At 44.5% G+C, this 26,285-nt stretch overlaps 3 protein-coding genes across 14 annotated transcripts in view; 1 reads left to right on the plus strand and 2 right to left on the minus strand.

The window, feature by feature from the left end:
• Positions 1-86: 86 nt before the first annotated feature.
• On the minus strand, positions 87-11,029 carry cdc14b (cell division cycle 14B). 6 transcript variants are annotated; one of them, XM_076098911.1, is made up of 17 exons: positions 10,738-11,027; positions 9,724-9,792; positions 9,470-9,560; positions 8,831-8,906; positions 8,534-8,626; positions 8,358-8,434; positions 8,124-8,190; positions 7,888-8,038; positions 7,580-7,810; positions 7,319-7,457; positions 6,786-6,951; positions 6,546-6,643; positions 2,749-2,796; positions 2,459-2,584; positions 1,998-2,190; positions 978-1,043; positions 87-855 (listed from the first exon to the last, which is right to left on the minus strand). In XM_076098911.1, exons 1-16 carry the CDS (start codon positions 10,844-10,846, stop codon positions 1,020-1,022), a joined length of 1,758 nt encoding a protein of 585 aa, XP_075955026.1. In that variant the 5' UTR covers positions 10,847-11,027; the 3' UTR covers positions 87-855; positions 978-1,019. The 6 variants fall into 6 exon arrangements, 5 of the variants coding, with proteins under 5 accessions (XP_075955026.1, XP_075955022.1, XP_075955024.1 ...); XM_076098907.1 differs by lacking the exon at positions 9,724-9,792; XM_076098909.1 differs by lacking the exon at positions 10,738-11,027 and having other exon boundaries at positions 9,724-10,018.
• Positions 11,030-11,259: 230 nt separating this feature from the next.
• On the minus strand, positions 11,260-13,238 carry prxl2c (peroxiredoxin like 2C). Its single transcript, XM_076099321.1, is given in 7 exon segments — positions 11,260-11,950; positions 12,039-12,173; positions 12,274-12,379; positions 12,463-12,516; positions 12,635-12,703; positions 13,018-13,209; positions 13,212-13,238. Coding segments are annotated over 7 exon segments (714 nt in total). The 3' UTR covers positions 11,260-11,819.
• A 1,153-nt stretch (positions 13,239-14,391) lies between these two features.
• The window catches only part of fbxl17 (F-box and leucine-rich repeat protein 17), a 200,551-nt gene continuing 188,657 nt past the window's right edge, over positions 14,392-26,285 (plus strand). For all 7 annotated transcript variants that reach the window (XR_012956150.1, XR_012956151.1, XM_076099661.1 and 4 more), the window contains exons 1-6: positions 14,392-14,578; positions 16,068-16,570; positions 17,174-17,566; positions 17,703-17,825; positions 18,063-18,320; positions 18,483-18,614. Coding sequence is in view for 5 of the 7 variants with exons in the window: in XM_076099661.1 (XP_075955776.1) it covers positions 16,088-16,570; positions 17,174-17,566; positions 17,703-17,825; positions 18,063-18,320; positions 18,483-18,614 (1,389 nt within the window). In the remaining 2 variants the exon portion in view is untranslated. The remainder of the gene's footprint in view (positions 14,579-16,067; positions 16,571-17,173; positions 17,567-17,702; positions 17,826-18,062; positions 18,321-18,482; positions 18,615-26,285) is intronic.

The raw sequence follows: 26,285 nt of genomic DNA on the forward strand, positions 1-26,285 counted from the left end.
AACTAGTAGGCAATGATGTAACTGTACTCAAAGACTTGACTTAGTATAAAAACCTTCTTCACGTGGTCAGTAAAAAAACAGTCAACTTGAAATTTGAATGCATTTATTGCATGGTACACGGACCAAGGGCCAGAGAAATACTTGGGAGTACATATTTAAAAAGTCTGATTCTATGTGCTTAAAGCAAATGTCTTCAGTGGATTATGAACATGAGTTAGACAAAGCCCCATTAGGACTGTTGATGTATTTCATAGCATGATTCAAACATAGTACAAAATATTAAAAAAATACAAACTGAGTATATCAAATGACATATTTACAGTCTTGTAATACAGTAGCTGAAGAGCTTCACAAGTGATGGCATGCCAGATAATGAGAGCAACATGAGCACAGTTCTGTATTCTGGGATGGACTTGATGTTTTCACCACATCCATGAAGGGCCACGTTCTCCTGCTTGCCTCATCCACAATCTGTTTTAACTGAATATAAACTCCTGTTTCATGAACCAGAATATCTGCAGCACAGTGCTCATTTTGGAAGATATGTAGGATTCACATGTTTGCTACTGCATGCTTCAATAAGTAGGAACAACCAGGCAACGATTAAAACTATCGGTATGTTTCATGATGCTTTGTTAAAAAGTATAAAAACCAAAAGTGCCTTACGGGTAAAATAAACATCACAATCTATAAATGATTTATGCGTTACATCAAGTTGGTTAAAGTTTGTTACAAACTTAAATGCTAACGAGTAGTACGGTTATATAGAAGTTGGGTTCCATGTAAAGTTCCTCGGGATTTCCAGATCCGCAGACTCACCGAAGGAGAGGAGCTCTAGCTTTGGGTATGGAGTGACTATCAAGGAAGAAAAGAAAGTCAGCGTCTATTTATTTACATTATTTCATTCAATGTTTCTGCTCATGAACCAGACACTTTAAAAGAGTAAATGTAACAGAAAATGAAGAGGAGATAGATACCATAGCCTAGAAAATCGATTTGATTGCAAAGAGCTGCGAGCTTTACGTCCTCTGGAGACGGTGCGTCTGTTGCGTTTAAGAAAAAGAAAAGGGGGGAAAGAGAAATGAGACACACGACGGATTAGAAACCAGTGCCATGATCTACAGAGACAGGAAACACCGTGAGCAGCAGAGTCCAGAGAAGCTATAGCCAGTCGGAGTGGGAAACCTGCTCTTAGAGAACATGAGAGGAAAGAAGCATCAGGGACACTAAGGCAGGGGGAGATGAATCTGGAAACCTTAGAGCGGTACATAAGCAGGGTCAGACTAAACGTCAGGATATATATATATATATATATAATATATATATAATGTTAGTACAACAGCTGAGGAAAGAAGAACAGTGGCTGGGTTGCACCATCGTGGTAATTATTTGTTTTGTCTGATGATAATTATGTAGCCATGGCAAGAATACAACTTCAACTAAATGACAGTCCAAAAAAAAACTATAATAATAGCAGTAATTATTAGTTTACTGTGTTATTTAAGGATTTATGCTGGCAGACTAATTTTGACTTAAGTCAGATTTTTATCTTTCTTCAAGGAACTGTCACACCCCCCCACCCCCAAATACCACAAAGACACCGTCCTCCAGACACATGAGACAGCTGCACTGTCGCATCAAAATGGTTAAAAGTGAGATCGACATTGAGTCCTGCCAATCTCTAACGGAGTAAAACATTTGATTGACAAGTGGATGAACCACAACTAGATGTTTAAAACATTGCCTCCTTGTTGATGCGTCCCAGCCTAAGAACATTGAGTGATTAGGAGCTTTAAGAGGAGAAAGAGGGAGAGTGTGGAGCCGCTGAATTTACACAGATACTAAACGTCATGATCTGAGCATCTGTCCAAACTGGCGGGAAACCAAATTGAACACGACTTCCCCCGTTTGGACAGCGTAGAGAACATGTCTTCGTAGAAAAAGGTGAATGCCAACGACTGTTCGTGGCTCGCAGTGGGTTTTTTGAGGGAGCTTGCCTGCAGGTGGACCTGTGCCATGTTTAAGTTGATGAGAGTGCCCGCGTTGGCTGCGGCGTTGGCTGCGGCATTGGCTGCGGCGCTGGCTGCGTCTCTACGGCTGCCACACGGCTCCCAACACATTGGGTCCCTGTCGCCGGCCACTACATGCAAGTTGCCTAGAGACCTGACCAGTCTGGTGTGGCACAGGGAGCTGGCAGAGAGAAGGGAAGCCGTTAAATTCAATCCTCGAGGACCCACGAGTGGCTATAGCCTCTTGGTTGCTTTTCAACTGCGTGTCAAGTTCACACAAAAACAGGATTTATTAATTTCCTGAAAACATTTATCTTTAAGCAGAGGAAGAAAAAAAAGGCATCTGCTGTCAGTCATGGTTTTATTTTCTTGCGCTGCTCTCTCTGATCATACATCTGGTCTATCATGGAGTGAAAAGCATACCGGGCATCACACATATAGACACCGACCTTCCTTCTACTCCGTTGGCTGGCAGCGAGGTTCTGGTTCTCTTCCTGCTGTCTGATTGGTCGGACAGAGCCAAGGGGTTGATGCTGGCCTTGCAGCCCTGAACACTGGCCTGCAATATGACTCTGCTGCAGAGGAGACGGAATGTCATGAATCAGGCCGAGCCGTGTCGTTTGTCAGAGCGTAGTTATGCCTGGTGTGTGTGTGTGTGTGTGTGTGTGTGTGTGTGTGTGTGTGTGTGTGTGTGTGTGTGTGTGTGTGTGTGTGTGCGCGCGCGCGCTGCGAACTTTACCTGAGGGATTGTGACGACGACCTGGTGTGAATCTTATTCTCTTCTTGTCTGCGAAAAAAAAGTTACAAGAGAGTGAAAAGTTGATCTATTGAGACCTCCGAGAACAAAAGGTGACACAGGACAGAGGGGTCAAAGACTGTATAGAGGTGGGCAGGAAGGTTTTAATAATCTGAATAGTGTTAGATCATTCCTGCAGCTTCAACAGCCAGGTAGGATTAGTAAAGCAGAGTAGTACCAGAAGAAGCCAGGGGGGGGCACTAAACTTCAGAGGAACTTGATCTTCCTTTTCACTGAGCGATCATGGTCAACAAGAACGCTTAAATGTCTTTTAACAGTCCAGTCAACACAATAACCAGCAAAGCAGGATGTTTAAAAATGACAGGATGATGGAAACGGATTATGTACAGAAAATGGTGACAAAGACAAGACAGGAGCCTCTGATGTTTTAGATTTAGAAAAACTGGCTCTGCTGATCAGCTTTAAGTTTACTGTACTTGCAGAAAGAATAAAGAATAACAGGATGATTTTAAACAAATTTCTTATTGGGGTTGGGAATTTTAAAAACAGGAAAAAAAGAGACTGGGGGGCTCACTTACAGCATTCTCAGTTAGAGCTCCAGAAACAGGACAGGTTTTTTGGGGGCTGACGGGCGGCAGAGCTCATTGAAATCCTAACCGGTCTATACAGAAATGCAGGATGGAAGAAGGGAAGCCATACACAATCCACCACAGGGCAAGGCTACACAGGGAGGAGAGCAGCATGGCTACCAGCCATCTGAAAGGAGGACAAATCCAACAACAAGAGCAAACGGAAAAAAGAAGAAAAAAAAGGTGGGGAATAAAAAGGAAGGAGAGACAAGAGACGTCCGGGCGGGACACAAAGCCTCTGATGTTCTGCGTTTCCACTGGGACTGGATCAGATGAAACACCTCTCACAGAGCCTCGCATCAGTCAGCAAGTCTATGTTCTTCACTTGTTCTCACGCGTCAGCGCTTTGCTTTGTGCTTAGAACTCGACCCATGTGGGAATTTTTGAAGTAGATCTCGATATTAGAGAGGACAGAAAAGCAATAATACACCGAGTGATATTTAGGTTTCAAACTAAAACGTTAACATTTTGGACAATGATGGTAATTTAGTCGTTGCAAAGTTAGGACAAATATATAGTACGTAGGGCAGCGGGGTATTTTACAGTTAATACTAACAGAAGATAAAAGATAACTTAAATCACAATAATTAAATTATTATTATTATCCCCCCCCCCCCCCCCCCACACACAAAAAAATATGGGAGAGAAAAAAGGAAATTATATTTTAAATAAATGTTATATAATCTCTCAATCTAAGAAAAGAGGTCAAATCTGCAGCATATAAAAACATATATTAACAGCAATTTCTGCCAAATATACTACAGATAGGTTTTATATGTGATGAGCAAACAGTGATTGATGCCAGCCTGTCAATACATCGGTCGAGCTCTAATACTTGGCACAAAAGAACATGTCTAAAAATGGTAAAATTTGCCTTCATCCTTTATCGAATTTTGAATTCTGTTCCACACAAACGGACGATATGAGAAGAAGCTGAAGCTCCGGTGCTATGTGTACACTGATCCAGTCACAGAAGCAATGGGAAACAGAAACAACAGGCAAGTGACAATGAACCCGGCCCAACATTAATCACATGTTAGACACAAACATAGATCGAACACAGAGGCATGTGCATGCGTGCATGTCCAAGGGCTTCATGCCTGTTGCCATGCGTGAAAACGGCAGAGAACATTTTCAGAAAATCGTCGTTCTAATCGTCTCTGGAACTCAACATGCAACATCAGTGTTGCGTAATACAAACAGACATTGAACTTCAGCTGGAAGTTAGAAGCCCTGCGAAGGCATGAGTGCCAACAAATCTCCCTTCTGCCTGAACTCTCTCCCGAGAACGGGTAAACCCCCGTTTTCATCCCACTACCTCCACTGAAGCTCACATGTGATGCTTAATGCAAGCCTTTGTATTAGAATGACATTTAAAGCCGCTAATTAAACTCCTTAAAAACACCTCAAGCGGAGATCATTCTAACACCAAAGTAGTAATATCCCCCCAAAACAGCTACAGCTTAAATGGTTGAGCAGGAACAATGAGGAAGTAACTCCTGCGGATCAGAACGAGGACCAGGTTTCCCTTCCTAACGCTTGTTCCCGGGACGTGCCATGTCAGCAGTGCAAGCCGAGCACTAAATCATTTCATTCAACTAATCCAGATCCGACGTGAAACCGTGATTAGTTGAACAATCGCTGCCGTTGTTAACAAGTACAGCAGCTTCACTGTGACTCGGGGGGATATCTGGGATGTAAGCCTCGATATCAAAGCAGATCGGCTCAGTGTGTCCGCGAGAGGACGACGACGTCGGCCGTGTAAATGCAACGCATCCACTAAGTGCATATCCACTTCAAACCATACAGTCGTCCAAAGAAAGACAGAAAAGAAAGAAAACAACTTCAAAAAGTCAGCCATACCATTTCTACAGGAAGAGGTTGTCAGTTAAAAAGGAAGTGATGTGCACTTACCTCCGTCATACAAAACCTCACATCCTCTCTCTCTGATTTTCCTCTCCCCCCACTCTCTCTCTCTCTCCCTCTCTCTGCCCCTCTCGGCTATCTTTTGAGCGGCAGGCAACACATCGGCCACACCGTGCCCATGAGGCTGCTGCAGAACACTACCACCTGCCTGACATGGGACAACAAAAGCCAGATCCACATGGGTACATTCAGCCGCCTTCAGCCACGCCGACAGACAACCTTCCATGGCTCGATTTACACGGGCACGAACGATGTGGACTTCATTCAGATAGGGAGCAAAGAAAATAAACTATCAGGGTTCTTCCTGTCCAGATAACTGTAGGGGGGGGGGGGGGGGGGGGTTAGCATTAGCACTTAGCTGCTCCTGTTGGGCCGCAATGCTTTCATAGAGCTGGCTAGTCACATGTTACAGTCTGTTCAGCTGTACTTTATGTATCTGTGCAGCAACGATTAGATCAAGTATGGAGCTTCAGTATGAAGCTTTAATTCGCCCGTCATGTACCAGTGATTTTTAAATTGCTTAACAAATGCAAATCATAATTTGCCTCGCGGACATTGGGACATGATAAAATAGCAACTAGCAAGCTCCACGTTGATTTGGCCTTAGTATTTATTTTCCCTCAACCCTGAGATTTGATTTTTTTAAAGATTATGATCAAACAAAATTTACAGACTCCCAATCCTGCAGTAAAACTAACCCGCAGATTACATATTTAACTTCCACATCTTTTGTGCCTTTCTAAATCCAGAACAACAAAAAAAAAAGAAAATGCTGGAAGATTGCGTATCAGATAACTCCAATCCAGTCCTCCAAACAACTACTTCCTCGACTTGGATGAAAATGGGATGAGTTATATCACACTTGATGACATTTATTAAAAAGAACCAGGGGGACACAAAGACAGAGTTATTGAAATATTACAGGGATACTGCCTGGTTCCTAAACGTATAGATAAATAAAAAGGTGTCATGGTGAGAGTCGGGGAGAGCAGCCCTGACAGATTGGCCGTGCCTGAACCCTGACCCCAGAAGAACAGCTGACCACCCTGAGTAAACACTGAGGAAATGAGAAAGCTCATCAGACGAAACAACAAACACAACTTCCTCGTCTTTATGAAATCATAAGCTACTTATGATTTGAAACACTGTATAATGGATCCAAGAGACTGACGAGTACTACATCGCGTCGGCGCGATGAGACTCGCGGGCCGCCCGGCTACTTACGATAGTGAACCCGAGGACGATCTGGCTTGCCTCTTGCTCTTCAGGGCTCGCAGTTTATCACCCTGCGTGAGGCCGTTTCTCTCCTCATCGTCGTCGTACTGGAGAAACAAAGAGACGGCTATGAACAGACCAAGCGGCGTGTCCTTGTGTTTTCTGCTTACTCAAGTACTTTCAAAAAAAATCCTGCCGCAAAGTCGGTACACCTGAAAGAGAGGCGAGAGCGCCTTCTCAAAAACTCACCCGGTTCGTTTCTTCTGTGTTGGATGGCCGGTTCTTGTTGCTCCCGTTGATGGTGATGTCATCCACTCCGGACAGGATCCTGGTGACGGCCACCTTGCCGTTCTCGTGTTCGTTTTGCACCTTCTCCCGGAAGACGTCTCCCTCTGCCCACAGACTGTTCTGCTTGCTGGTGTAGAAACATGTCATCAAAAAGGGCAAAATGAACACACTTTTCTTGCCAAACCACCGCCGCCATTGTTATTAAGATCCCTCAGGACATTCTCACGGGTTTGAAGAGGGCGCGGCCGCCTCCCTTGGGAAAATGTTTCGCACATATTTCCCTGCACCAATCAGAGTTGAGCAACATTTGAGTTGAAATGCGCTAACCGTTGTGGCATTGACCGTTTCTGCTGCCAGCGCCGTCAATCAAGTCTTGATAAATAATACCACCGGATGTTATGTTCTGAACTTTAACTCTGGCTGTTGCTTATTTAGTCATGGATATTTAATATTAAGGACAAACGCATATGATTTTAAAATCAGTGAACACCCACTCTTCAACGAAGTTCTGCTGAGGCCCAATGATGGACCCGGGTCTGCAGATCCGTATCCAGGCAATGGCCTCTGCAGCACTCAGGCAGTAATGTTTCATCATATAGCAGCCAATCAGAGTGCCAGTCCTCCCCAGACCAGCTGGAAGAAAACGAAAAAGTTTCACGGCGTTAGACTCGAAGCGTCTTGCACCAACTACAGATCGGACAGAATAGTTTGATCAAGGACTACCGGGCGCCGTGAACGTGGGTTAGAGATCTGACCTTTGCAGTGGACGGCGATGGCTCCTTCTGCGTTCTCGCAGATGTTGAGGAACTTCCTGACGATGGAGTCGTTCGGCGTACTCCCGTCCACGAAGAACAGATCGTGGTGCTCAAAGCCGGATTCTGTGAAGCGCCTGGCGTCGTACATCTTCTTGTTGAGTCTGATGACGGTGGTGATGTTGTGATTCCTGAAGTACGGGATGTAGGCCTCTGGAGCGTGCAAAGGGTACCCTGAGGCCAGAGGGGAGCAAAAGGCCGTTAAAAACGAGATCAGAAAAGCTACATCTGAAGACTGAAGCTTCACTTACCATTCTCTATTTTGCTCTTTGGATGAGGCCCACTGAACGCTAGGAACTTTCCTGGAATGATCCAGTTCAAGTCTCCGTTCTCTGCTCTCTCGTAGTGCTCGTATTCTTCCACGTCAAAGTTGGTGAAGTCGAGCCAGCCGTACTGCAGAGCCTGGCAGACGGAGGAGAGGGAGTTCATTTCATCAGGGGCACGACACAGCAGGAAAGAGGAGTCAACAAATCCTAAAAGGACGTACCTTGTGAACCCCGCGAAGGCAATCTAGGATGTTCAGATTGTACATGCAGGATCCGAATGAAGCGTCTCTGAAACATAAAATAAACCGACCGTCTTTATCAGCACAGCGTATTGGGGATCTTTATTTACCGCGACGTACTTCTCTGGGAAGAAAACAATCTGGTGTCTCACATAGCCGTTCTTATAGGAAAGAGGAATAACAAGTTAAATATCTACGATAACAGTGAAATGTTACCTGAATGGGATATATGTTGAATTCCTCGACACCAGCAGACTGTGGGCCTCTTCTGGCATCATGTTTAGATGCATTACCTTTAAATACAAAGTGTACAGTCAGCAGGTGCCTCTCGCATTACACGCCGACATACTTTCACAAGCTACGTGCAACACGTGCGTTCGAGCGCCGCTTACCGCATACGAGCCGATTAGGTAGGCTGCGTTGGCTTGTTTCTTCTGGTCTCCACAGGTGTAAAATATGATCTTCTTCCTCGAGAGCGTAATGGACTGTGCAGAGACATTCAGAGCAACAGTGTGAACTGACGCGTGATTATTTATTTGACTTTATTATTCATATATAGACACAAGTTGACTTCACCCAGGGATGTTAGGGCTATCAATTGACCTGAACTGCAGGTGTAGATATTGATTGACCTGCGTTTTGACTCCCATTCTGCAGGAAGGACAATTAGGAGCAGCGGTTTACTTTACCGTGAGCTTCTTTGTCAGCTTGCAGCAGAAGCGATAAAACATGGCCAGGTTAAGGGGACCGAAGTCCGCATAGAAGCTGAGAAGAGAGAGAGAGAGAGAGAGAGAGAGAGAGAAGAAGAGTGTGTCAGAGTGGCTATTTATGCAGCCAGCTACGGTCTCTGGGGAAGTTTCACTAGATAGAATCAGCTACCTCGAGCTGAAACGGTAAAATATGAGAGAGTAAAGACTATATTTGGAAGCATTTGATGCTAGACTGGGTCATTCATACCGGGACAAAAAAAATGCAAAGACTGGATGTCTTTTTTTGTACCACTGGCACAAAACCGAAAAGGTCAGTCGCGTTCTCTCCTGACGCCAAATAAACAAAAACAATGTTCTGAGGAAAAAGTTTTTTAATGCTATTGTGGATTTCTTTCCGCAATAACAGTAAAAAAAAGTGCCATTTCCTTTTAATCTAAAGTAGTGCACAAAAACTAACCTGGGTTTGATGATTAACTTTCACAGTCAAAGCTACACTCACAGTATGGCACTGTCGGACCATTTAAGTGTTGCACACAGAGCAGTAGGTCAAAGGTCAGGGGGCTCAAAGCCCAGAGACCCTGTTCAAAAAGCAAAGATGCGACGTGACTGAAAACTTACTTCTCGTACGCCAGCTCCTCATCTATGCAGAAACAGTGTCGTTCGGCCGTGCTCTTGATCTTTTGCTTCAATATGGCGAAATACAGTTGATCTGGAGGAAGGAGAGGAAGGGAGGGGGGGCAACATAAAGAGGCAGTTAACTTGCTTTTGTCGTGCATACAAACTTCTGTCGTCTCTCAATTTCGCCCATAACCAGCTCCTCTTTGTCTACAACTGACGCTGCTTCTCTAACGTATATTCTTGCAACTACTCACCCTTGATAAACTCAACACATCTCGACGAAACATCGTCCGCGGTCATCTTGCTCACGGTTCTGAACATGACTGTTTTGCAGAGAAACGTATGACGTTGATTTTCTTCACGAGCACTTGCGCATACTGAGTAAAACTTCCACTGATATTGCGCAAGACGTATTTAGAAAGTATTATAAGGTGATACGTTTTTTAAAAATAGCGTTAAAGGTAAAATGTTTTGCACCTGATTTAACTCTCCGGGACAAGAAAGTTACCAGGCGAAGAGGGAAGGAGAGTTTTGTGCAAGTGCGCACTCTGCTAAAAAATGACCTCCGCCCGACTCCACCCCTACGGTATTCCGCGGGACGCTATTGGCTACTACTGATCCGGGACGCTACGTGATTGGACGAACGTCCCGTCAGTCGCACTCCGCCGCGCCCGTTTCAGTTTAAAGTTATTCACATGAGACACATGATAGGCCCCGGGAACGTTGCCCAAGCGGTTGCTAGGGCGATCCCTCGGCCAATCAAAATGAGTGATTTACATAAGAACCGCCCTTCCTGAGATTTGAGCTGCGCAAGGATGTTCAACTACCAGGAAAACGTCATGAAATATATTAAAATATATTAAAATCTGCGTTGGACGACGCTGACAGTGGGCAGCTGACTATGACATTTAAGGCACGAATACACCATTCCATCTCCATACACAGTATATTAAAAAAATGGTGCACACAAAGTCAAGTTATGGTGCAATGTCTTGCTCTAAAATACAAGACCGAACCGCTGATATTGTGTATTTTGTGCACATACTGCCAAAACGAGGCAACCCCGCTGCATTCACTATAAAGGGACGTAGGGTGTCGCCATATTAGGTAAAAAGCTGGGGGGAAAAATCCCCAAAATTCGTTCACACACCCTGGTCATTTATAACGCAAGGCCGTGCATGCGCAGCCTGCTGCGTGCGTCCCGGCATAACCTGCTAACTGACCTTAAAGTTCGCAGGGTTCATCCCGCAGACCCTGTGAAGCCCTACCTGTTATCTCAGTGTAAATATTAGAGTTTGGCTCCGCCTCTGAGCTGCTGTGAGCTGCGCAGCGCTTTTTCCTCGACTCGGCTCTCCTCCTCTCGCTCTTGCGCTTCATGCTGTCTTCAGGTCTGCACGGTGGACATTCCCGAGCAGCTGCAACAGACCCCCGTCGCTTCGCAGTGCGGCAGCGTATCCGTGTTTTGGTGCTGTGTTAATATAGCATGGCTGATGATCTGGAACTGGGTGTGTTTGCCAGTGTTGTGTGTCAACCGAGGTCTCGCCGTCTCCTCCGGTGGTGACGTCTGTGAGCAGGGGCAGGTTTCTCCTCTCTGAAATCCACTGCATGTTGACGTATCAGGATTAGGAGTCCAGCGCCCACCCTCCACTCGTCGATCTGCAGCCGCTGTAACGTGGGGAATGTAGTCCCAGTGTGTGCCATTTTTTTTTGGGTTGATATGACTGCGCAATTGCCATGCATTTCAGAGTAGAGCATGACACAAGAAAAAAATGCAGCCAAGAAATAGTAATTCAACTTTAATTGCAATCTCATGAACACTGTGTATAGGAGGAAAGTGGGTATACAAATAAGACTGTGATAAGAACAATCACTTACATCAGTGCACCAGATGTTTTGAAGTGTGCATCCACGCAACCATCTCACTACAACATAAGACATAGTAATATAGCTCTGATGGAAAAGATAGAAAATATGTTAAATAGTAGGCTAATGCATTCATATCCCTTTTACACACTCAACCATACATCACTCACCACAGGCACGATCAAGGGAAACTTACAAGCTTTTTTTCACCAAATCTCTTTTCCAAAGCTTTCAAATTCATCAACCCATGAGATGTGAATGGAAGCTCTGAGGGAGATAAAGCTAAGGAGACCTTGAGTTCAGGTCAGGAATGAACTTTCACTCTCTGTTTGTTTCAGACCTATCCAAGATTTTTGTTATAGAGAATGATGTTGCCTAAACTCTTTCTGTTAACTGAACCAGCAATTTGTGTGCACCATCCCTGCCTGCATGAGTGTGATGATGACAGCGACGTGGGACGAAGCAGGCTTTCAGGCAGTCCAGCTGGCTACACATGGAGGATCTTCGGCTTATCGCTGAAGTCCAGAGTCTGTTGAACTCCGGCGAGCTGCAGGAGCCAGTCGATGGGCATGTGGTCCAGGCGGTTCATGTCGAAATGGGAAAAATGAACTTGGGGGCCTGCAGAGAGAGGAAAAGAGTGAGGGAGGAAAAGAGAAAGATACAAGGAAGCAGAGAGAGAGAGAGAGAGAGAGAGAGGAAAGATTACCTGGTCCTGCAATGATGGCTCCACCTTGTTGATGCATGTCCCCCTGGAAGTCGAATGCAGGGCTAGTCATGGCCCTCCATATACTCTTCAGTTGTCCCATAAATATACCAGACTTCACATGGGGGCTAGGGTGGGCTGTGTATGAAACACACACACACACACACACACACGGATCAAATTCTTCACCGTTACAGAATATGCTGGGGTTACATGCCCTCATACTGTTATTGCATACCCGAGTCTGTATATGTCTCCTCTCGCTTCATCCCAAGCTTTTGATAAATGCACCTCTCCGGGTCCACGTATATTTCATGAGGATACCCCGTCAGCGAGCAGAATGGCTGCAGAGATTGAAAATCAAGATGTTGTACAGGAACAAATGTGGCAGACTGAAATGATGCACAAGAATCATTTAATGAATTACCTCTATGTGACGATGAGCAGACTGACCAATCACAACCAGTCGAATGTCAGCATCCTGCAAATTACATGTCGGGAGTTTCCAGAATCAATAACCCAAGATTTCATAATTACCCAAACTATCTTCCCTTAACAATTTGCAAGTTAAATGTGCAACTGACCTGGTCAGGACTCACCTCCAGTGCTTCTCCAGGTATTTTGCTCAAATCCTCCACATATTCTTTACAGCTGTAGCACAAGAAGTTCTGCAGGGATGTAGAGTAATGGGTCAAAAGGGTTATAGAGAAACGAGATATTACTTTTTAAAAACTCTCATCCGGCACCTATATGTGCCAAACCCTCTGTGTTCACCTATGGACATGATCTCTTCATTGCCATCAATAGCAGGGGAAGCTGTTGGGGCATCTGTCCAGCAAGGCTGATGCTCACCTGTTGCCTACACTGTGATGCCTTTATGAGGCTCAATAACTCAAACCTCTCGAGATTTGTACTTCAGGCAGTCTAGCCTATGAGTCACCAGCAAGGTTAAGCCAAACAAAGTTTTATTTTTTTCCCCTACCCGCACGAAAATTATGACCGATTTCCTGTCTTGATATAATTTCTTGAACGGAACAGGGACTCCATGCCGGTCGTAAATCAAACAATCTTCGACGTCTTCAAGACGATAATCGACAGATGGGGTCCCGATCTCCTGGTTTTCTTTAGCTACTTGTCGAGTTATTGGTGAAAGGGCTTCAGCCATTTTTTCTTTTTTCCCCCCGAGGCTTCCCGAATTCGCATTGCTATTTTGGGAGTTGCCGTTCAGCCTTGAGGAGCTGGTGGTGGCTGCAAAGTTACACGCCCATAAACTGTGTGTGTGTGTTTGTGTGAGAGAGAGAGAGAGGGAGAGGGAGAGGACTGAAAATGTAATTTAAATTGAATAGCAAAGTAATGATTTTGAAAGGAATATTTAACAATAGTAATAGCCTAATAATTAATAATGCGACTGTTTATTACTATATTCAATGACTTGAACTGACTTGCAGATTATTTCCTGAAATGTGTGCATGGCATGCTAAAACAAACACTGTCTCAGTTGTGCAACTAGTTTGAGTATAGAAGCATTAAAGGGATAGTCCAGTGATTTAGTATTGTGCGAACATAAAGTTGCGGAACTCACAAGAGACAAATGAAGATATCCTGATTTTTATTCCCTAGTATGGGTCGAGCTCCCAAAACACTAGACTCTGCCTTTCCCAAAATGCAACTCATCATCAGCATCTTCCATTAGATCCCCTGCCTCCACACTCCACTTTGTAATACAGAAAGTCCTAGAGGCCATTTAAGAAACTGTTGTAGATGATTGTAGAGCATTTCAAGTGTCGAATATAGGTATTGTAAATATGTCTATTGGAATGTAGCCCCTATAAATAATAATAATAATTATAAACGTTATTTCACCATTTATGCGATTGCAGTTTGTTTTTTCTATTTATTTATTAATAGATGTAATATAGTGTGTGTGCATATGCATGTGTGCATGTACGTATTACATGTTTATATCATTATAATACTGGATTATTGCAAGTATCCATACATGTTTCGATTTACTTTTATATATATATAAACTGTTAAAACACAGTAAACATCTTGAAAACAAGCATTACAGTCTCAATCCAGCACCAAGATAACCCTGACATCAGTAGCTGCATGTGGAAATATGCACCATGTACGGACATTATAATATCAGTTGATATAATAAAGGTATTAACACCAGATATAAATACAGGGCCGCTAAAACAGATGAAAAAAGAGCAGCTTTATATTGCTACTTTCGGCTTCACTTCTCCTAACAAGGCCTTTTACAGCGGGCAGGTTCATCCAGCCACCGTGACGAATTATGAACTGGCCTCGTCGGCTTCCATCCCGCTGCCCTCTCGGTGCGGAAGTGTTGTCCTCCAGAGCAGCAGCAGCAGCAGAGCCAGAGCTGCCACTGTTTGGGTAAACACTACGCTAGTTCAGTAGCAGGGTTTCTCGCCTCCGCGTCTCTCCTGCCGAGACTTGTCAGCACTCACCTTGGCCGTGCAGCATAGCAGTATTATGCGAGCACCGTCCGGCGTGAGGGAGCACCGTGTGAAGTGGTGAGAGATGTTTCATGTTGTGGCTACAGCTAACTTAGCATCTACTGATGGGGCGAGCTAGCCTGTCAGAAAGCAGAACCGGGCTAGCACCCGAACCGTGTCCTTTTTCTCTAAACGAGGGCGTGAATACGTTGTTAAATTGGAGACAATATTAGACATAAACTCGTCGCGACTTCAGGCAAAAACACAAACACCGTCACATCAAGTCTACTATGTGTGTGTGTGTGTGTGTGTGTGTGTGTGTGTGTGTGTGCATGCTAAACAAATGACCACCTGTTCAATGTTTACATCTTTACATTGGGCTGCGACGAGACGATGCATCGCTGCTGTTTCCTCGCTACACTATAGTATTGTAATAGACATCTGCTATTTAGCACGCAAACAGCAACGCGGGCAACGAAAGCAGGGTTTTTAACATGTGACAAGTAATGTATTCACAGCACAAATGAGCTTAATACAGGTCAAATGGTTACGACGGCACGGCTGTAAAGCTTGCTGCTCTTTGCGTGCAGTTTTAGGCTTTGCACTCGAAATTATGTCACGATGATATCAAGCTAGGTTGTGGCTGTGCAGCCTCCTAATGTGTGCTACATCACGGTACCAGTGTGAAGACAGTGTTGGCTGCCATCGGTCCTCTCTTAGCATCATATGCGTTACCAGCTGTTTATCTACCTTGATGGTTCTTGACACTTTCAGAAAGTGGCTCACATTTTCTCTATATAATACTATACTCAAACGTGATTGATTGTGGAGGGATCTTTTTCGAGCATGAATCAGATGTCAGTGATGGGGGACGCTAGTCTCCTAAAATGCATTCTGAAGTTTGTGAGCTGAGGATAATACCAGGAACATTTTGTCTCTGAAATAAAGGGCAGTATAAAAAATCAAATGCAAAGAGAGAATTTGCTTAGTTTCAACTAGACTAGCTATTTCTCCTGTATTTGCACATACAATATATATATTCATTTTTTATTCCAGGGAATATTGTTGGCAGAGGAACTTACATGTTGATGCAGGTCATCAACATGTATATTTTTTATTGTATAGTAAATGATTGTGTGAATGTATATTTTTACGATATGAGGCTGCTCTTTCTCTCTACCACACTACTGAGGGGTCGATTGAACCTAAATGTTTTGGAGTGTTGAAAACTGTCAAGTGTTGGAAGTTAATGGAATGCTTATCAGATCTGGTTTACATATACTTTTCATAGATATTTACTGACTTATTTCATAACTTTGGCTATGCTAGATTTTATGTCAGAAAGGTCTTGTATGGTTGCTTGTGTTAGGACATTAAATTATTTGAAATAAAAAGTAAGGTACTGAAAGAAGCCTTGTTTTGGTATTGCTACCCTAACTCAGGTATTGGGTTGACACTAATACGATACTAATAATGATACCCAGTCCTGCTCTGCTGTGATCCTGCAGGTCCTTAGATTATTCCTGAATAGTAGAGTAACCAATGAATTGACTCCTGTTTGTTCCAGAGTTTCCTTGAATCATCTATATGGGCCATCTTCTCTCGAAAAATGGTTACCGCCTGAAGAAAAGGACGCGCAAGTTGCATCACAGGAAGAAGAAGAAGAGGAACTGTTTCCTGCAGCTGCCTTGCATGCTCTGCTTCATTGTCCACAGCAACAGCAGCGGCCTCGACGACGACAGCAACCACTTGGAGGCCGGCGCCAACGGCAGCGTGTGCCGCCACAACAGCATCACGGGAATCGGTCTCCCCGGCGTGGGTGGAGTTGGCATCGCAGCGGCCTCGAAGCTCGCCGAGCGGTACGCGACGCTCGCGTCCCCCGAGGACTGCTCCAAGTTCCTGTTGTCCCCGCGGGAGCTGGCTATCTGGGAGGGCCAAGGGAGGAGCCTGTTAGCAGCCGTTCCTGCCAAACTGATTCCGCCGCCGGTGCTGTTCCGAACCGCTGGGGTGTCTGTGACCGTGCCCATACCTGTACCTGTGCCTGGCTGCACCAGTGACTACACTGAGATGGTAGGTAGCTGCACTGACAGTACCGAACGCTGTAGCTGGCGAGGAGAGCGAGCATTGACTCAAATCTGTCCAGATGGCCTCAGCAGCCACGAATTACCAGTGCTGCTGCTGCAGAAAATGTTCTATCTAGTAGCCACAGGATTTAGACTGACAGAGCAGCCCAGCTGTTTATAATATCAGACAAAAAAGGCGGATTAAAATCAGCGCAAAGCTTCAACAAAAGTCCAAGTGTTTTAAAGGGAAACATTACACAGTGAGTTTGTTGTGCTCTCAAGATGTAACGACAGGAGTCACAAGTCAAACATCACACTCGAAGCAACCACTTTTTAAATTTTGTTCACATTGAGTATCCAGGGTAAAGGGTCCCGTTTTGATTCAGTGTTTCATTATGTGGGCGGCGTGAGGTTCTTCAATGCTGCAATTGCATCTAAAGGCTGTACACTCAAATCTGCCTTAACCTGCTTGAAGAAAATCTGTGTGTGTGTGTGTGTGTGTGTGTGTGTGTGTGTGTGTGTGTGTGTGTGTGTGTGTGTGTGTGTGTGTGTGTGTGTGTGTGTGTGTGTGTGTGTGTGTGTGTGTGTGTGTGTGTGTCTCTGGGCGCAGGTGTGCAAGAGGAAGTGCTCAGAGGTGCAGAGGTGCACCCCCTGTAAGCAGCCGCGCTGCACCTTCGCGGCCCCCGACGGAGGGCTGGACAACGGGGGAGTGGGAGGAAGCGGGGGAGAGGCCGCCTCGAACTCTGAAACCGGCCACTGCCACCTTCCCCTCTGTCCACTTCCCTCCTCCTCCTCCGCTTCATCTTCCTCCTCCTCCTCTGCCTCCTCCTCTTCCTCCCCCCCCGCTGACGGCTGCTGCAGGCCGGGCCTTCACGCCGACCTGCCCCACAGTTCGGACTCGTCCCCCTGCTGCCTGCATCCGTACGACGACTGCCAGGCGAGAAGTTCTGACGCCGCCGATCACTCGAGTATCAACCACCTGCCTTCCTCCATCCTTCTTAAGGTCAGAGTTCATTTCGTCTTTAATTACTGTTGGGTTGGTACAATGGAGAAATTCAAAAATACTGAATACTTGACTTACCACTTGACAATTTATTAGACTGGATACATGTGTTGTATTTCCTTTTGCCTTCCTTCAGGTGCTCTCCCACCTGACAGTGAAGGAGCGCTGTCTGTGTGCCTCTCTGGTGTGTAAGTACTGGAGGGACCTCTGCTTGGACTTCCAGTTCTGGAAGCAAATCGACCTCAGTGGCCTACAACAAGTAAGCACCTAGCGACACTCTAGTCTTTCTTTTTCAGTCGAGCAGCACACTCTTTTGTCTTTTCCATATTTTCCACATGCAACATTAAGTTAACACTCTGGTTTGGAATGAGGCCTTTGGAATAACTGCCTCTTGGATCAAATCTTTGACTTGTAATTTGAACACTCTTTACCTTTTACAATCTTTCCGCTGACTTTCATCTCTCCTTGTGTTGCCCTCCCTGTTCCCGTCCCCCAGGTAAACGATGATCTCCTGGTGAAAATAGCCTCTCGGAGGCAGAACGTGACAGAGATTAACATCTCGGACTGCAGAGGTGTCCATGACCACGGTGTGTCCTCGCTGGCCTCGCACTGTCCAGGCCTGCAGAAGTATACAGGGTACCGCTGCAAGCAGCTGGGGGACACGTCCCTGTCGGCCTTGGCTACACACTGCCATCTGCTGGTAAAGGTGCACGTGGGCAACCAGGACAAACTGACAGATGAAGCACTAAAAAAGGTATCGAATTAGAGTGTAGCGACACAAGAAATCTTTTCTCCAGATGTTTGCTTGTCTGTGATGCATCCACCTCATTTGTTGTCTTTGTTCCCAAATGAAGATTGGAGTAATACTCTTTATTTTACATATGCTAAACAAACACATTTCCTCTTTTCCCTTCAGCTGGGAGAGCACTGCAGTGAGCTGAAGGACATCCACTTGGGTCAGTGCTACAGTATCACAGATGAAGGCATGGTGGCTTTGGCTAGAGGATGCCCTAAACTGCAGAGACTCTACTTGCAAGAGAACAAGCTGGTGAGTCCCACGAGCCTGCTCTCATATTTGGGCTATTCCTCCTTGCTAGCCTCGTGCTTTCTGCTCGTACAGGAAGCCCGAGTGTCTTCCCGGTCCCAGTTTGGCAATGTGAAGATAGCATTCATCGCGTAAAGGCTCTCCATTGGTACTCGTCTGAGCTATGTAGCTACTGCTGATGTTCTGGGGTTATGAGGATATTGTTAAGAGACGTGGTCCCTGTCTCTTGCATGTCTTCCTGTTGGTTTTTCCGCCATATTGGAGTCTTAAGAATTCATGCCCGAGTGCCCGAGACTCATTCATTTCAGTGTAGCGTCTCAGAATCAGCTGTGTTACGATGATCCGGTCAGACATTGGAAGTCCTCATTGTACACATTAGCAGCGATGATCAGTTCTTAAATCTAAATGGTTCACATCAACCCCACCCACATGTTTGTGATAATGTAAATACATTTGTTTGCTGACTAATATCTTAATCTGTTTCGTGACTAATCTCATTGCCGCAGTTGGTTTAGTTTAATACATCATGAGCATGGAATGACTTCAGACAGCTGAACTGCCTTTGCCCCCCCCCCCCCCCCCAATCATATTTCTTTGAGTAAAAGCAGCAGAAGAAAGGGACACACTACTTCACAACCACCACTAGATGTCACTGTGTTCCAGGTTGTGAAAAACAGCCTCCCAGCTGCTTTCTTCTTGTCTTGTTGATGCTGAAGCTCCTCCCGATCAAATACATCATGAATGATGACTAATAGGTATTTAATTCTGAAACAGAAAGAGAACTTAATTTGTCATTTGACTTGTCTGTTTCTCACCCCTTTTATTTCGATCGTCCGTCTCTCACTAATGCTCTTGCACTTTTCAGTGCTAATGTTTCTTTGCAGTCCATGAGTAATTATGACCTTGATGAATTAGCCGGCTTTAAGCTGTTAACAATAGCTCAGTTTGTTAAAACCCCATTCATCAACCTAATAGTATATGAAATTAGCAATTACCACTAGGTGAGAGATTAATATTGCCGGCTGATAACATTTCAGCGCAGCAGCATCAATTTCAGACAGTCATTTTTCAGGCGCGAGATCGTTGCGGTTATTTTCGCTTCCTGTCGTTAGGGCGCAGAGAAATGGGCTGAGCTTGTGGGGGAATTGTTATGTCTGGGCGCTCTGGTTGCTTGGCCTAGAATTGTCATTAAGTTTGGCAGGAATTAAGACGACCCAGAAACACTTACCTTTCATTTTTCCACCGAGGCCATTTATTCTCTGCGACGGCCTGAAAGACTACGGCTGCCTCCGCCCACTTCTCAGGGAAAATTAACTGATTTGTGTTGCTTTGTGGGTAATTACGGCCTCAAAAGGAGTTTGGCTGAATGTGTTGGCACTGTGAGATCCAGAAAAATGCGTGGATGCTAAAAGATGTTTATATTTATATCTTGCTCACTCATTTAGACTTGGATGTCAGCCGATACAGGCTGTTGGCTTTAAATGTAATAGTTATAAATATTGTATCGCATATGAAGAATTTATAAAGGTGACTCAACCGTTTGTATTCAGAGGAACTTATTTCGCTCTGGGTTCAGCTGTTTGTAGATCAACTCCTCTCCTCTCCTCTCCTCTCCTCTCCTTCCTCTCTCCTCTACTCCTCTCTCCTCTCCTCTCCTGGTGCATTTGCGGTCTCCTAATCAATCTCAGATGAGGATGAGCCTTTCACTCGCTGTGATCTGCCCTCTCTTTCTCCTCCTCCCAAATTGAATAATTGATCTACTGCAGGGTGTTTCTGTGTGGTCTTTCGCTCGCCCTCTGCCTTTTTTCTCCGTCATGTGCACACCCACAAGCATTTTTTCTCTTTCTTTTCCCTCCCTCCGTGTTGTTGTGGTTGTGGTTTCACTTCCATGCTGCAGGGCCTTTTTCTGTGTCAAGAACATATCCAGCTCTGTCGATGGTTAAATGGCTTATGTGTCTGTGTGTGTGGGGGGGGGGGGCCTTAAGCCTTAAGAAATACAACCACTTACATTATTAGCAGTAACTCTGTTAATCTTCCTCTGTTTTTTTTTTCGTGCTCTAAGTTAACTGTCGAGGAGAGTTTCGGAGACTCCGAGTGGGGCGGAGATAAGTCTGTTGCTCTGCTATGATGCAAGACGTGCAATTGTGAGATTTCTCGCCGTGCCTTTGGTTGCAGAAGACCGACTTAAAGGACAATGATTATCATACGAAGGGCACGCCAGTTTTTTAAAAAAATTTTATATTTTTTTTTATATAAACAAACAACAAAAGATGAAAGCTGCTAATGCAATGCTGAGGACGTCTCCAACAGTGACGAGTGTCTCCAAATGTTGTTTACAAATGAGGCTTGCTCTTTGATTGCTTGTTAGCCCAGGGCTACAGATAACCCTGGGCTAAGAGTGTGTTTTGTGAAGAGCAGGTGACTCCGGTGTCTCTGCGCCCCGCTCCTTTTGACATCCACCCTGCATTCTTTATTGGCGTTCATCCAGTATTTATGCCAGAGTTGGTTATATTGCACCAGTTGCCTTTCAAGGCTTGTTTTCATCTTCTGAAGTGTTTTCTCTCTCTCTCTCTTTCTCTCTTTCTCTCTCTCTCTCACCCCCATTCATATTCTGTTCTCTTCCACCACCTCGAAGGGCAAAGGCTCAGAGAATAGCAAATTCCCCTTTTCCTCATCTCACTTCAATTTGCCGTAGGGGGGGGGGGGGGGGGGGGAGAGAGGCATCACTGGAAGTTTAACTCTGAGTTCTGTCAGTTTCTTAGACAAACTGGACGGACTATACGCTGCAGAAAAACACCTCGTCACCCATCTCTCCATGTCGGTAACTTTGCTCCAATGTTCCTTTCAATTAAACGCACATCGCAATCTAAAAACATTTTTGCTCGGGAAGCACTTTTCTACTCTCTTTTCCTCTCTTTAAAAAAAAAAAAAAAAAGAACTTTATCTGCTCTCCTGTCTTGTTAAAATCAGAGAGTGTGAACTTAATTTTCCTGCAATGTAATGGGAAAATTCTCCCACTGGCTCATCTCAAAGACATGGCGCCTGCCCACACACACACACACACACACACACACACAAACACACTTTCTCTCTCCCTCTCTCTCACACACACAGGCTCTGATTATTTACAGTTTTAATTAGTCCAAAATGTGGAAATGTAAGTGGAATTGGAGATGACCTAACATAGATTACCATGTGACCTCAATTTAGGTGTAATTACCACTCTGCATGTACAATCCTCTCTCTCTCTCTCTCTCTCTCTCGCTCTCTCTCTGAGGCGCTTGGGATGTGTTTGTCTGTGGAACAACGTGAAACACTGGAGGAGACAAACTGTCAGAGTGAACGGTGTTTCTTGGCCCTCGGTTCGGTGAAGGAGGCCTCAACCGGTCCAATCGAACGTGATCGCAGATTAAAAATTGTATATTGACATTAGCAGATTTAATTAGCGGGAGAGCAAAGACAAAAGGAAGCGGTAATGATAGCTGTCAGTTATTACGGGATAGACCTTTTGACATGAACCAACACACACAGAGGCCTCGTCAAAACACTGGACGCGACGCACACGTGGGAGCGGATGAATTTGAATGGCTGCCAGCTGCACTGGAATCTCCTCTGGAAACTTTGTTCATGTATTTGACTGTAATTAGAGATAAATAGAACCACTCTGACCAGCCACACACACACACACACACACACACACACACACACAAACACAAACAGCGCATTGTCCGTCTCCTCTCCAAGATCTCCCCAATCCCCTCCAACCTTCACTGACAGGAGTTTAGACTTTTCAGGATGTTGAATGTCAGATGCTGTGTGATGTATGTAGTCAGCGTCAGCTGCTAATGACGCTGGATTATGTCTGTCAGCGTGTGGAAAAGCTCTGCCCCCATCCAGAGATTCCATGTCATCGAGGAGCCTCTTTAGTCTCTTTCTGTCCGTCTACGTTGTGTCCCACCAGGGGGAAAGCCTGAAAAACAAAAACATGCGCTGCGTTTTCTATTTAGAAAGAAATACATTTCATCAAATCATCTCTTCCGTTTCCATCATCCCTTCTGTTTGTGCTTCGGCAGAAAATAGATCGTCAACAATTCTGGAATTGGATGAATTGACCTCGAGGACGAATGTGTTTTTTGTGAGTAACCACGAACATAAACATGGACTTGTTTGTTCATAAGAAAACTCCACAGGGCACCTTTTATATAATTCTTTACCCCGGTTCCAGCTCTCTATGAGAATAGACTGAATGCCACTGTTCGGGAGCTTTCGGCCGTGGTAGACGGTCTTCATCAACTGAACAAATTTCCGTCTGCTGATATATATGTACTGTATTCATCAAAAGGAGCGAGCAAGTAGACCTTTTCCCTGTTGGCCATACAAAACAAACCACCTTTGGTTTTAGGGGAATTTAGATGGGCATTTAATTTGCACTATTTTCTGACCTTGAACAGGCCCAGCTATTCATTTTCAGTTGCAGCCCTAACTGTGGCTGACTCATTACGATAAGGACATGAGGTTAGTTTGTTAAGTAATAAACTATGTGAATGATTCCCTTTTAAAACTTTTATTTTCGCCATTACCGCTGCTTACATTCTCAGTATGTAGTCTAAGCTAACGGCACATTCCTCTCTCCAATATCCTCCTCTTCATTGCTCTTTTGAAGTGCATCTGTATCGATCTGTGTCCCCAAAAAGCTTGTGTGTGTGTGTGTGTGTGTGTGTGTGTGTGTGTGTGTGTGTGTGTGTGTGTGTGTGTGTGTGTGTGTGTGTGTGTGTGTGTGTGTGTGTGTGTGTGTGTGTGTGTGTGTGTGTGTGTGTGTGTGTGTGTGTGTGTGTGTGTGTGTGTGTGTGTGGCGGTTGCTGATCGTCCTTTGCCTGGAAAGTAATCAGATGCATTAATGAGCTCTGACTTTAACTTGGACAGCCGGCTGCACTCAGACACAGACATCGTCGATATGTTCCCTCTGCCGTCTGCCCGAGAACAAAACAAGTTTTAAAGGAGGGAGAGAAAAGAAAGAGAAGAAAGTGAAAGCGCCTTTTGGAAATGTGGGCCTGTGAAGCGTGCCTCCAAAGCGATATTTCACCTTGCTGCAGTGTTTTTCTTCTCAACACTAGTTACCCCGGGGTAGAATTCTGCATTAACGTCGGGCATTTTATTCCCCGACTCGATATCAATAACGCTGGTGGAATTCCTTTTTGAGAAAGCAGAGTGGCAGGATGCTCACTTGGATTCCCCGAGTGGCTCATAGAAATGCAAAAAAGTATTAAACTTGTGCAATGAAAACAAAGTCGAGTGAATGACAGACATTACGATCACGGTTGTGCCAGAGTCCAAAGTAGGCCTGTTAGTTGGAGTCGCAGCTGGAGCAGTGAGGGGAACCTCTGCTGGTAATAACCACATTTCCTTTGAGTTTGTGTTGGCCGGTCCTATGCACAGAGGAAGAGTTCCACTGCACATTCAAATGATTAGTTTGCTGCCCTCTCACATTGACATCCATGACAAAAACAAACGTAAAAAAGAAAGTTAGAGGAACGGCTCTACAGCCCGGGGGTAAATATAGTCGCAGGAATACTCACATAAACAGTTGAATTGATGGTGTTCAGCTTTTACATTCCTCTGTGCATAGTGTCCAAGTCTACGCTGAACTACTTCGGGTTGGATCAGAGAATATCGGCAAAGTTTTATACCTTCTTATTCAATACGGCTTTAACAAGTATTTGAACTTTTTCATTTACGCGCTGGTTTAAATGCCTTTTTTATTTTATTTTATTTTTTTGATCGACAAGAGCCCAATTCAATGTGTCGTTAACTTCAGCTCTGAAATTACTGACAAAACACAGACAACCCCCCCCTCCCAACAAACCCTTTACGAGTAGTTTGAGTGAAAACCATTCTGAATGTGTTTTAGACGGCCTGTATGTAAAACAATAGTTTGAGGTTTTAATTACAGAAACTGTGAGACACAGAACAAGAGGTCAGTTTAGTCTGTGTAAACGGGAATGAATTTTTATTTTTTTTTGTACATGTGCCTTCGTGCTGCTGGATTTTCGGATCATGTCGAACTGTTATCACCTTCTTTTCTTTGAATCTTTACACTTTAATAGTTTGTATTGTAGATTGTTTTTATGCGTGTGAATATGTAGTTTGTTTGTGTGCCTCAAAAATCCCCTCGAGTGACAAATTCTGTGTTTTGTACTGAATTGAAGTGTAAAGGCCGGTAACTCACAGGACAAGTCAAATCTCTCATATCAAAAGCTAAACGTAGCTGCACCTGAAATGTGCACCGCTGTAGCCACACCAGACCAGGTTTTGGTTGGTGTGCTTGTTGTTCTCCTGCAGAGGGCGTAGCAGGACTGCAGAAGAGCAGTAACACCACAGTGAACAGCAGCTGAGCGTTACACTTCGGCTGCTCATAAAAGATCCCACTTTCTGAGGATATTAATAGATATTTGAGCACAAATCTTTCCTATCTATCAGCTATGTATTTTCTTTGTGGCGTATAAAGGAATATTCACAAGAAGTCCTTTTTAAAGTCGGTTTGTTTCGGATAACAATGATGCTTTACAACCTGTTGATACTTGAGCTTTAATATTTTCCTGCACAAACATAAGAATGTAACGTGGGAGCTTGTTTGCACCTTTCATGTCCTTTCACTCGCATTTCATTTATGTAAGTAACTATTGAAGTGGAGGGAAAAAAAAGCATATTCTTCTCACCTGTAGTCAGAATCTGTGAACAGCCTTGGCGGAAGTAATACATAATCTTTTAGCACTGTCGACGTTCTAGCAGCACTCATCTCCATGACATTATCAAGCATTCGCCCGCAGCTACAGGAAAGCACCGAAGAATGTTAATGTGAATGTGACTTCCATTTCTACTCCGGTTCTGCTCATTGCCTGCTCTGGCTGAGCACATGGAGGGACTGCAGCCTCAGGGGAGGGGGGGGGGTAAAGCTGACATAAACCCAAAATTTAATTTCCAACTTCAAACATTTTTTTACTGGGTGGCCAGTGTGCAGGCTGTGCCAACTAGATCCTGCCTTCTGGCCAATAACGCACTGCTGTCAGATTTGACCAGATGACAAAGGAGCACCTATGCATGGTGAAGTTAGATAGAAGTAGATCCTTTAATCCGTTAATTGGCAAATATCAATTTATTGTATTTTCTGAATGTTCCAGCTTCTCAAATGTGAGGATGTGACGCTTTTATTTGACATATATGATAATAAACATAAAACATTTGGGTTTTGGTCTGTTCATGATAGTTTACAGACCGAACCTTTGATAACGAATTCATTCTTTAAGTCGCCTTTTAAGCAAAACTGCCAAACAGTTAATGGTTCAAAGTTCTCAGATAGGAGAATTTGTTGTTTGTCTTGGTCTCACGTTATAGTAAATTAATACGTTTTGGACTGTCGGTTGGACAAAGTAAGACATTTAGTGATCGCCCTGTGCTATAGTATAGGATATTTAGACGGCCATTTTTCACACTTTGAGCAAATAATCGGTAGATTAATAAATAATTCAACTAATCGATAGAGCTTGTGTGAGGTCCTTCTCTTTTCTTTTTGTGACTTGGTGTACGGTTGTCAAACCAGCGGTTCTTTCACTTAAAGTGCATTTACAGCAACTCTGAATGTGATATTTTGGCAGTCGGTCCGGCCCTGCTAGCCGG

The sequence above is a fragment of the Anarhichas minor genome, unplaced genomic scaffold (assembly GCF_050575085.1).
Source record: "Anarhichas minor isolate MPS153535 unplaced genomic scaffold, ASM5057508v1 ptg000025l, whole genome shotgun sequence".
Classification (NCBI taxonomy): domain Eukaryota; kingdom Metazoa; phylum Chordata; class Actinopteri; order Perciformes; family Anarhichadidae; genus Anarhichas; species Anarhichas minor.